This window comes from Zea mays, chromosome 2, assembly GCF_902167145.1.
Source record: "Zea mays cultivar B73 chromosome 2, Zm-B73-REFERENCE-NAM-5.0, whole genome shotgun sequence".
Classification (NCBI taxonomy): domain Eukaryota; kingdom Viridiplantae; phylum Streptophyta; class Magnoliopsida; order Poales; family Poaceae; genus Zea; species Zea mays.
Genome location: NC_050097.1, coordinates 36,049,779 through 36,060,660, shown reverse-complemented (window position 1 = coordinate 36,060,660; position 10,882 = coordinate 36,049,779). Strand labels below are relative to the sequence as shown.

At 53.8% G+C, this 10,882-nt stretch overlaps 1 protein-coding gene across 1 annotated transcript; it reads left to right on the top strand.

Moving 5' to 3' along the window:
• The first annotated feature begins 1,027 nt into the window (after positions 1-1,027).
• LOC100281734 (ATPase 3) lies at positions 1,028-2,854 on the top strand. The gene has a single exon (NM_001154654.2). It carries the CDS (start codon positions 1,127-1,129, stop codon positions 2,621-2,623), a length of 1,497 nt encoding a protein of 498 aa, NP_001148126.2. The 5' UTR covers positions 1,028-1,126; the 3' UTR covers positions 2,624-2,854.
• The last annotated feature ends 8,028 nt before the right edge of the window (positions 2,855-10,882 follow it).

Sequence of the window (10,882 nt, the reverse complement as noted above, 5' to 3'; positions counted from 1 at the left end):
TCAGAGCTTGAGCCGCCTGTGATTGGGAGAACTAGCTTCATAGCCGAAGGTGCCACAACTTGGTCACCTTGCGAAGCCATTGTCGTGGTCGTGAAAGTGAGTTCACTGGAGGTGGGCGCCAATGTTGGTTACTTGTTCTCAAATGTTGTGAATCAAGAATAAGGCAACACAATTGTTAAGGATTAAAGACATTCGTCCTCTGAAGTATTATCTCCTTTCGGATATAATGGTCTTCAGACGAAGGTCACGAAGGACATGCCTTCATGATTTATGAGGATAAATATCTATATAAAGACAATGAATATAATCTATTGGTTCTAACGCATATGCATTTCATAATACGCACATGAACATTAACCAAATTTATATTACATTGATACCTTTGGCTTATTCGAAGGTGTAGATGTGAGATAAATTACCATTCAGCGTGAATAGTATGGGGGTACTGTTTATCTATTTATAGACACGGGACACAACTCGGATAAAAGTAAATTTATAACCTTAACATTTGTTCATAATTGTAACATAAATCACTAAGAACTAGCTAGTCTTTTCCTCCTCAGTTTGGGCTAAGCCAAAGCTGTCGTCCTTCGTTGGCAGCTTCGGTAATCGTCGTCGTTGTTTCCAGACAAGATCTTCGTCTCGAGGACCTTTGGCAAAGAGAGCCCTTAAAATCACTTTTCTGATGATGTATTTGTCTTGTGGACCTTCGGTGGAGAAGAAGACCCCAACAACTATAAACTTTGATTAACTGGTACAACCCAACAAGCCCTAATTCGTTTGCAACCGAGGCCAATAATATCTAGATGATGACGCATTTGGGCGGTTTCATTCTGAAAGCAAATTTTATCTTTGCTGCCGGTAGTTGCTGCCTTGCTTCTTCCTTGCGATCGACTCGGAGAAAAGGAGACAACGAACTATTGTAACCACCAGGAAACGATCAGCCGCAGTTGACTCCAAGTCAAGTAGCTGGGCTACCTATCTCGTCTCGTCTATATAAACTGGCAGCGATTGGCACTTGAATCTCAAACAGTACGTGCTGTCTAGAGTACAAGTGAGTAGTTAAGCAAGTGCCTGTAAACCAAGCTTGCTTGCGACTTGCGAGACAACACACAACACAACAGCCATGGCAGTGGTAGACAGGTGGGCGGGCCTGGGTTCGGCGCTCGCGAGCTTCCTCTTCCTCTGGTCCATGGTGCAGAGACACGTGCCCGTCACCATCAGCCACCGCGTCGCCACCTGGGCCAACAAGCTCGTCTCCTACTTCAACCCCTACGTCGAGATCACCATCTCCGAGTACGGCGCCGAGCGCTTCCGCCGCAGCGACTTCTTCCTCGCCGCCGAGGCCTACCTGTCCGATGCCTGCGCGCCCCGCGCCCGCAAGCTCAAGGCCGAGCTCGGCAGGGACAGCAGCAACCTCCAGGTCTCCGTCGGCGACAACGACGAGGTCACCGACGCCTTCCAGGGAGCCACGGTCTGGTGGTACGTCGTCAAGAAGGTGCCCAGGTCTAACGTCATCAGCTTGTACGCCAACCAAGACGACCCGCGCACCTACCGGGTCGTCTTCCACAGGCGCCACCGCGACCTCGTCGTCGGCAAGTACCTGCCCCACGTCCTCAAGGAAGGACGCGCCGTCACCGTCCGCAACCGCCAGCGCCGCCTCTTCACCAACAACCCCAGCGGCGGCGGCCGTGGGAGGGGCGACGTCTGGAGCCACGTCCCGTTCGAGCACCCGTCTACGTTCGACACGCTCGCCATGGATCCCGACGACAAGGAGGCTGTCGTCGACGACCTGGAGGCGTTCCGGGAGGCCAAGGACTACTACACCAAGGTCGGCAAGGCGTGGAAGCGAGGGTACCTGCTCTATGGTCCCCCGGGCACCGGCAAGTCCACCATGATCGCGGCCATGGCTAACTTGCTCGACTACGACGTCTACGACCTCGAACTCACGGCGGTCAACAACAACACCGACCTGCGGAAGCTATTCATCGAGACCACCGGGAAATCCATCATCGTCGTCGAGGACATCGACTGCTCCGTCGACCTCACCGGCAAGCGCAAGGACAAGAAGCAGGCGGACAAAAAATCCGAACGCGAGGCCGACGACAAGCCCAAGCTGCCGATGGAGCCTGAAAAGGACGAAGGCAGCAAGATTACGCTTTCAGGGATGCTCAACTTCATCGACGGCCTGTGGTCGGCATGCGGCGGCGAGCGCATCATCATCTTCACCACCAACCATAAGGACAAGCTGGAACCGGCGCTGATACGGCGAGGCAGGATGGACAGGCACATCGAGATGTCCTACTGCCGCTTCCCGGCCTTCAAGGTGCTCGCCAAGAACTACCTGGACGTCGAGGAGCACGAGCTATTCGACCAGATAGGGCAGCTGCTCGAGGAGACCGACATGTCGCCGGCAGATGTGGCAGAGAACCTGATGTCCATGTCCAAGAAGAAGAAGAGGGACGCCAACGCGTGCTTGGAGAGTCTTGTGAAGGCTCTGAAGCAGGCCAAGGAGGAGGCGGCCAAGGCGAAGGTGGAAGCAGAGGCAAAGAAGAAGGTAGAGGCGGCGGCCGAGGCAGCAAAGTCCAAAGAGGAAGACGAGGCAAAGGAAGGCAGCGGATAAGACGAAGCAGGCGACAAAACTTCAGAATCGATGAGCAACGTACGAACACACATCAAAAGAGATGACGACAAGTCTAGGCTCGTGATTCTAATAGGAGTCATCATTAAAAAAAGGCTTAAATTGTAGAATCGTTGAAATTAGGGAACAATGTACACTGTCTCTGGAAATTTGTTGCAACTCTTCCACTTGCCTATAGATTGGTAATGGCTATATAAATGTTTATTCACGAGTCGTTTGATCTCTTAATTAATTTTAGTTTAAAATAAATACAAATAGAGCATTTGATCTTAAAGGTTGATTTAGTGACAATGAGATCGCGGGAGATTAGATAGAATTGAGAGGAAAATGGACTAATTTCCCCCTCAATCATCTCCAATCCTCTATGATTCCTAGTCACTAAATCAACACTAAATTTTATATTGTACCAACCCTACTTGTCTATCTCTAAACCGGCTTTTTTTGCTCAGTTTCAATTTCTCTCCTTGAGATGTGAAAATCTATGTTCAGATGAATGTCCAGGCATTTGGATTTACACCTAGAACTCTAAGAGATTGTTTAGTTCGTGGCTAACTGCGTCACACATTACTTAAGTTTAGTCGTTCGAATTGAAAAACTAACCTTAGACAGAAAAATTAGACAAAGTATGACGATTTAGGTAGCGAACCAAATAGACCCTAATTCTTTCTCCTTTGCTAAAGTTTACAAGTCCCTGGTTGGACATGGTCAAGTAAATGTTTCCTTTAAATAGTTTTGGAATAACTTATGCTAATCACAACACAAGGTCTTTTTTTCTAGCTTCTTCCCAGACACAGACTTAGCACCATAAACATCTTGAGGAGACGTGTGCATTTGGAAGATTATGCGCTTTATGCTCCCGAATAAACACTGACGATATCCTTCAACACCTACTCCTGCACTACCCCTTTGCTAAAAGGATGCTGACTAGTTTTAAATTTGTTATGGCCAATCAACATTAGTATTTTTAAGCCATAAATAACTTCAAGATTCACCTGCCCCCTCTCTCTTTCTCATGAATACAATTAGAGTAAAATGCATCAATAGTCTTTCAACTTGACACGCTTGGCATGATGTATCACTTGGGTCATTAAACTTAAAAATCAGGAAAACAGATCCTTAGATTTATGGACCCGTGCAAAATCGTTCAGAATCAGATTTGCTCAGACTGGATAGGCAACTTGGCATGCCATGTTGGAGCCAAAATCGTTCAGAATCGGATTTGCTCAGACTGAATAGACAACTTGGCATACCATGTTGCCATGTTGGAGCCTCCCCACAACTGTCGTTCGCCACCTGGTACGCGCAGTCGCTGAATTTGACATGTTGTTTTACTTAGGTCCTCGAACTTGGCATGTTGTGTCACTTGAATCTCTAAATTTTTTTATTAGTGTGCTCCAGTGTGGCATGCCATGTTGGCATCTGGTTTAAATAAATCTAGTTTTGAACAATTTTACACTGGTCAGCAAAGTTCAAGGTCTTGTTTTCATGGTTTTCTAAGTTTTGTAACCCAACTGGCATAACGTGCCACAACTGGCATAACGTGCCAAGTTCAAAAACCGTTGATGCATTTTACTTATAAAATTATATCGGTGAGTTGGACAAATTTGGACCTCTAGGAATAACGGGATCTTCAATCAAATCTGCTGGAACCTTTTGGCTTGCAAGTCGAACTTCTTTAAGGAGCTTTCCTTGCTCTTGCATATAGCAAAAAAGAAGAGCCTTCCTCAATTTGATTTTATTTATCTCGCGATTTCTTCTTTAACTGTATGCTACTATCAGTTGCTTTCTTTTTTATTAAGGGCATTTTAGAGTATGGATATATGATAAAAGTTTGCATTGCACGCATGCATCCGTTCAATAAAACCAAGTTCCGTGCTCTAATTTAAATTAGCGTCTTTTTCATATAAATAAGGATTTTTCCGTTTCACGGTTAATCTATATGGATTGGATAATATTAAGTTAGTTTAAATCTAGGGTTTTTTACATATGTATCCTTAGTTTTGGCACAGACCTCATTGCTATCCTTAGTTTTCAAACGACCTCAATCATACCTGTTGGAACTTGCTTTCAAGCGCAAGGAGGCCAACAAGGGTGAACAGTGATGACAACAGGGTTCCGTGCTAGGAGGCAATAGCTCTGTTAATCTAGCCTCTCACGGGCACTGTGCGGGGGTATTTATAGGTACCTGAGCGCCCAGCGCCTTTGTTAAGGACGCATGTGCCCTCAGCTACCCAGGTTATCCCCAGAATATTCCCATAAAGCAGGGTTACAGACCGTAATTACAGGAACGCCTTTACAAATGAGGCCCGTAGCACACAGCGACCGCGCAGGGCCCGTTACAATGGGCCGGATCGTACGTGGGCCTCCGAACTGGACGAGGCCGCACGGTGGGAGGACCTCGTCGTAGGCCTTCGTCTGGCGTCGTACCGAGCGAAGGGTATCCGTGCCCGTTTTGTCTTCATCGGACCGGCGGCACCGGCGAGGACTTCGAGCGGAGGGTGGCGGCTACGCCTTCGCCCCAACATTTGCCCTCCGAGGGACCAGTTCGACAAAGTCACCTGGTGCCGAAGACGTCGCTAGATGGCGGAGACGCTGCCCTCGCTCGAAGTGGTTCCGCGGGGGTTTTTGATGTGACCGTTGATTGACCGCGTACTGTTGGATTGCGGGTTTCCCGAAGCGCCGCGCTCTGTTGGATTACGGGTTTCCCGAAGAGCCGCACCCTGCCTATAAAAGGGGGCGGGGCCGGCGCTTTTTGAACTTTACTTTCCGCGCTCCGCGAAAACCCTAGCCGCCTGCCGTCTTGCTGCTCGTCTGCCCGCCGTGCTCTTGTTCGCCGGAGATCTGGCGCGAGTGAAGCAGACTGCCCGCCGCCGCCGACGGTACGTAGCGATGTCGTCTTCCTCTTCTTCCGCTGCCGCTACGCCGCCGACCGGTTCCTCGCCGCCGGCTGCCGCCTCGTCGGAGGAAACGCTGAGCAGTTTGATGCCGGAGGAGTTGCGCGCCGGCGATTCTGTTGATTTCGGCGTGTCGCGAATGTCATCGGCCCGCGTGGAGGATATGCAGCGGTTGGGCTACTTCGGCGGCGGAGTTGCCCGTGCCCCGGGGACGGAGAAAGTCCCCGAGCCGGAGGGCGAGTTGGTTGTCTTCGAGGCGTTTTTCGCCGCCGGTCTCCGCTTGCCTGCACATCGGTTTGTTGGCGAAGTCCTGCGCAGGTTCAACGTGCAAATACATCAGCTGACGCCGAATGCCGTGGTGGCCCTATCGAAGTATGTCTGGGCGACGACTTCGTACGGCGAACAGCCATCGGTCGAAGTTTTTGCGAAGCATTATTGTTTACACTGGCAGAAGAGGATGATTAGGGACGAAGTTGCTCAGTTTGGGTCCTGCACATTCACGCCGAAGACCGGCAAGACCACGATGCCAGTAGTCGAGTTGGTCCCTTGCGCCCGCAACAAGTGGGGCAACTGGAATGAATTTTGGTTTTACGTTGCTGAGGGTACCGTCGAAGGCCACGAGGGACTTCCCGTGTCCGAGATGTGCTCTTATTTTTACTCGGCGTACCCGCCCTTTGAAGTGGCGGAGGATGACGTGGACGAAGGGGCCCTTCGGTGTGCCGCCGGCCAGAGTAGTGGGCGCGACTTGGTTGAAGAGTTTGTGGCGTACGGGGTATGGCCCTTGGCGCATGGTTGGGCGTTGGGCGAAGTATGCCCTCGCCAGATGCCTTTTCGTGGTGGAGAGATGGTGCGGAGTCCCGCCTTCACGCTAAATCTGCGAAACCGTGATCCGGCCGCCTTCGTGCGTGAAGCTGAGGATGAGGCGGCGCGGATTGTTGGGCGTTATGTGCCGAGGACCGAGGGCCAGCGCAGCTGGGAGATCCGCGGGTCAAATGACCGTCTGAATAGGGTATTCGAATTGAACCAACTGCCATATGACGGCTATCCTGGTCAAGACGACGCGGACCGTCGGGGGAAGAAACCGGTGGTGGAGACTAAAGACGACCCTGCGTCGGCGGCCGCCCCATCCTCTAAGAAGAGGAAACTAGGTACTGCCATGGGAGGACTTGGGGTTTCCGATGGGTTTGCTAGAGAGTTGATGAGGACATGCGCGGCCCCGGGGGAAAGGATGTCTTCGCCCGAGCTCCGGGAGTCTTCGGCTCGGATGCTGAAGGTTACCGGGGGCTGCTGGCCTAGGAATGTTCCTATCCCCCCCGCGACCGACGAAGACTCTTTTACATCTCGCATGGTTCGTAAATGGAGAGTTTTTCCTTACGGGCGGAATATTGCTGCTGTTGTGTCGGCAGTGATGGACAAGGATCGCCAGGGAGCTGCACAAAAGCGGCAGGCGGCCATCCGGCTTGTTGAAGCCAGGCCGAAGAGGCAGCGGTCGGGTGCGAAGGCTGCGGCCCCCGACGGAGGCAAGCCGCCGCTGCCGACGAAGTCGGGCGCCCCTGCATCTAGCAAGGTGCCGGAGGCAACGGCAGGCGCCGGGGGCTCCAAATCGGCAAAGGTGGTGCCACCGGTCGGCGGAGTGGCGGAGGTCGCGAAGGCGGCCCAAGCGTTGCCGTTGTCAGGCAAACGCGTCGCCGACTTCGCCACCAACATTAGCGTGGACGACTATCTTGGTGGTAAGTCGCTGGGTTTTTTTTTAATGTATTGTTGTTTTTTCGTTGATACGTTGCAGGGTCGGACGAAGGCCAACTTGTTATGGTTGCGCCTGCCGCGGCGACAGCGGTTGCTGCCGCAGCGCCGAAGGCGAAGGGCGGGGCTCTTAGCGCCGGAGGCGAGGTGCCGGCCCTCGCGGTTGTCATGGATGAGGCGGGCGCTGCGACCCGCCGGCTGAAGGAGGTGACAGAGGCGCTAAGTCAGGTCCGCTGAGCTGGACTTCGTTCCCCCCTTCTTTTTTTGGCTTGCTGGGGCCGCGGTCTTACGATTGCTCTGCAGGTGGCTGACTTCGCCAGCCGCACTGCGTCGGGGGCTCTCACGGCAGCTGTGGCTGCCGAAGTCGAGAGACTTCGGACACAACATGCTGACGCCGTCCGTGAGAAGTCGGCCGCCGACAGCAAGTGTCGCAAGCTGGCGGACAAGGTGGCCACGCTGGAGGGAGAGAAGGCTGACCTCCGGCGCCAGCTGGCGGGGGAGAGGAGGGAGACCAACGAGGCTCTTGTTAAGGCGCAGGCTGCGCAGGCGGAGGCTAACCTGGCACGAGCGGAGGGCAATCTTGCCAGGGAGCGCGCCGAGCAGCTGCAGGAGCGGCTCACCGCCCTGGAGAGCCGCGTGGAGAGGGCCGAGGCCATGTCGCGCGTGGAGGCGGAGCGGACGCGCCAGCTGCTTGTGGATACATACCGTGGGCTGGGCGCGGGGACCGGTGATTTCGAAGTCCCGGACCGGGAGTCCGGACTTCGCTGCCTGGAGTGGGTGCAGGAGGAGTTGCAGGCTCTCCCCACTGTCGTGGAGGGGTTTATGGCGTATGCCTCCTTGGTCACCTGCGAGGGGGCGATGAATGCGCTCTCCCGGGAAGGGTGCCGGCACTTCGAGGTCTTCGACCAAGTCGAAGAAGATTTTGAGCGAGATATCTTTAAGGTTGAGGACCCCGTAGTGAAGGAATCCGCCGGAGCTATCTTCGACCGGCTATGGGGCGAACACGGTCGCGAGGTGGTCAGAGAGCGGGCTGAAACGGCGAGGGTTCAGGTAACGTTTTCGAATGTTTGGTGTTTGTTGGATGCAGGCTATGTGTGTGTTTGATGAGTTTGGTGTGTTTTGTCTTAGGCGGCGCGTGGCGAGAGGGTCGACGACTTCGGGGCGCTGAACAGCATGCTATCTGACCCGGAGCCAGCCCCGGCGGAGGCCGTGCCTGGGCCCGTCCTGGGGCCGACCCCGGAGACTGCGGGAGACGCGCCGGGTGCCTCCGTAGCCGCTGCGGCCGGCGAAGGCCTACCCCCAGAGGTCGCCGAAGTCACACCTGATGCCTCCGCGGCGGCTGCGCCGAGCGCCGTAGATCCCGCAGCGGTGGCGGCGGAGATAACAGCGGAAGCAACGGCGGAGCCAACGGCGGAGGCTCCCGCAGCGTCAGGGCCGTCGCAGGTGGCGTAGTGGGTGTAGAGGGTTGGGGAAATTTGTACATGTTACTGAATTTTGGTTGCTGCGCAGGTTCAAGATTTTGGGCCTGCGCACACAACCGCTACTACTAAAATTTTGGTGGCTTCGACCGCGGAAGATGGTAATGAATGTGGTGGGTCTGCATCTGAGTTTTTGGATTGTGCCGACTCTGGGAGCTCGGTTGAGTGGACTGAGGAGTCGTCGGAGGACTTGGACTACTTTGCGGCCTTGGATGTGGCTGCGGCGGAGGCTTCGCCGCACGTCGCGGACGCAGGAGATGTGCCAGGTCCTAGCACCGGGCGACGATGACGAAGGGCGGTTGCGAAGCATAGAGTTAGTGGGACGGAGGGGGCTCGGCTTCGTGTGAGTGGGACTGGCCGGCAGGAACTGTTGTCTTTGCCGGCTGCCGTGAATACGGGTGAAGGGGAACTGCGAAGTCTTTTTGCGGGTGAGGAGCTTAGGATAATGTTATTTAATTATAGGGAGATGGGAATTATTCCTAAGGTTGAGCCGATGTAGAGTGTGGTGCCCTCGCTTGTATATGTAGAGGCCTGTATGATGAAGTTGTGTGCCCTCGCTTGTATGCGTGTGCGAAGGCGTTGTATACTTTGTCTAGTATGTTTTGTTATGCTGTGCTGGTGTGATTATAGTTCGGCTGCGCCCTTAGGCGGCTTCTGCGGGGATAGCCTTCGCGGTAGGCTTCGGTTTTTTCGCATTTGTGCTAATCCGGCTGCACCCTTGGGCGACTTCTGCGCGGATGGTCTTTGCGATAGACTTCGGTTTTTTGGGCACTTGTTGTGCTAGTCCGGCTGCACCCTTAGGCGACTTCTGCGCGGATAGTCTTCGCGATAGACTTCGGTTTTTGCGCACTTGTTGTGCTAGTCCGGCTGCACCCTTAGGCGACTTCTGCGCGGATAGTCTTCGCGATAGACTTCGGTTTTTGCGCACTTGTTGTGCTAGTCCGGCTGCACCCTTAGGCGACTTCTGCGCGGATAGTCTTCGCGATAGACTTCGGTTTTTGCGCACTTGTTGTGCTAGTCCGGCTGCACCCTTAGGCGACTTCTGCGCGGATAGTCTTCGCGATAGACTTCGGTTTTTGCGCACTTGTTGTGCTAGTCCGGCTGCACCCTTAGGCGACTTCTGCGCGGATAGTCTTCGCGATAGACTTCGGTTTTTGCGCACTTGTTGTGCTAGTCCGGCTGCACCCTTAGGCGACTTCTGCGCGGATTTGTCGCACGCGAGGGTGGCTAGCGCTTAGCCTCGCGGTGACCTCGAATTGGTCGAATGTCGAAGACCGTCGTCGCGGTCTTTTTTCGATGCATGTTTTTGCGGGGGATTTTTCACACATATATTACATGGCTCCGCCTCGTTAAAAACCTCACCCCCCGGGAGGAAAAGAGTGCGGGCCGGTACACGATTGTTTTTGGCGAATTACAAGGGCAGAATCAGCCCCGATGAGTCAAATAAAAAATTTGCGAAGGTTGTCGATGTTCCAGGAGTGCTCCAGGTCCTCGCCGTTTGGCGTTGTGAGCCTGTAGGCGCTGGGGGAAGCTTTTGTCTTGACTATAAAGGGGCCCTCCCACTTGGGCTCCAGCTTGCCCCTGGCCTCCGTCCGAGCTGTTCGGACGAGTACGAGGTCCCCTTCGCTGAACTCCCTCGGGATGACTGCGTGGTCGCGCCATGCTTTGGTCTGGGCTTGGTATTTGTTTAGGGCCTGTAGGGCGAAGACCCGGTCTCCGTCAATGAGATCTTTTGAAGTTGGCTCATCCACGTCGGGGACGGCTGACGGAACTGTACGCGGGGACCCATGCTTTATTTCTTGCGGGGTCATGGCCTCCGACCCGTATAGAAGGCGGAAAGGAGTGAACCCAGTCGCCCTGCACTCAGTTGTGTTTAGCGCCCAGACTGCCTCCGGTAACAAATCGGTCCATCTGCCTTTTTTCATCGAGGAGCATCTTCTTGACAGCTGTGAAGATTTTCCCGTTGGCGCGCTCCACGACCCCATTGGACTGCGGGTGATAGACTGAAGCGAAGGCGAGTTTGGTGCCGATGGAGAAACAAAAATCCTTGAAATCTTGGCTATCAAACTGCTTGCCGTTGTCAACTGTTAGCTCGGACGGTACTCCGAAGCGGCAAACAATGTTTT

What these genes read in the sequence shown, in the direction of transcription:
- LOC100281734 (NM_001154654.2), top strand. Translation starts at nt 1,127, where the DNA reads ATGGCAGTGGTAGACAGGTGGGCGGGCCTGGGTTCGGCGCTCGCGAGC.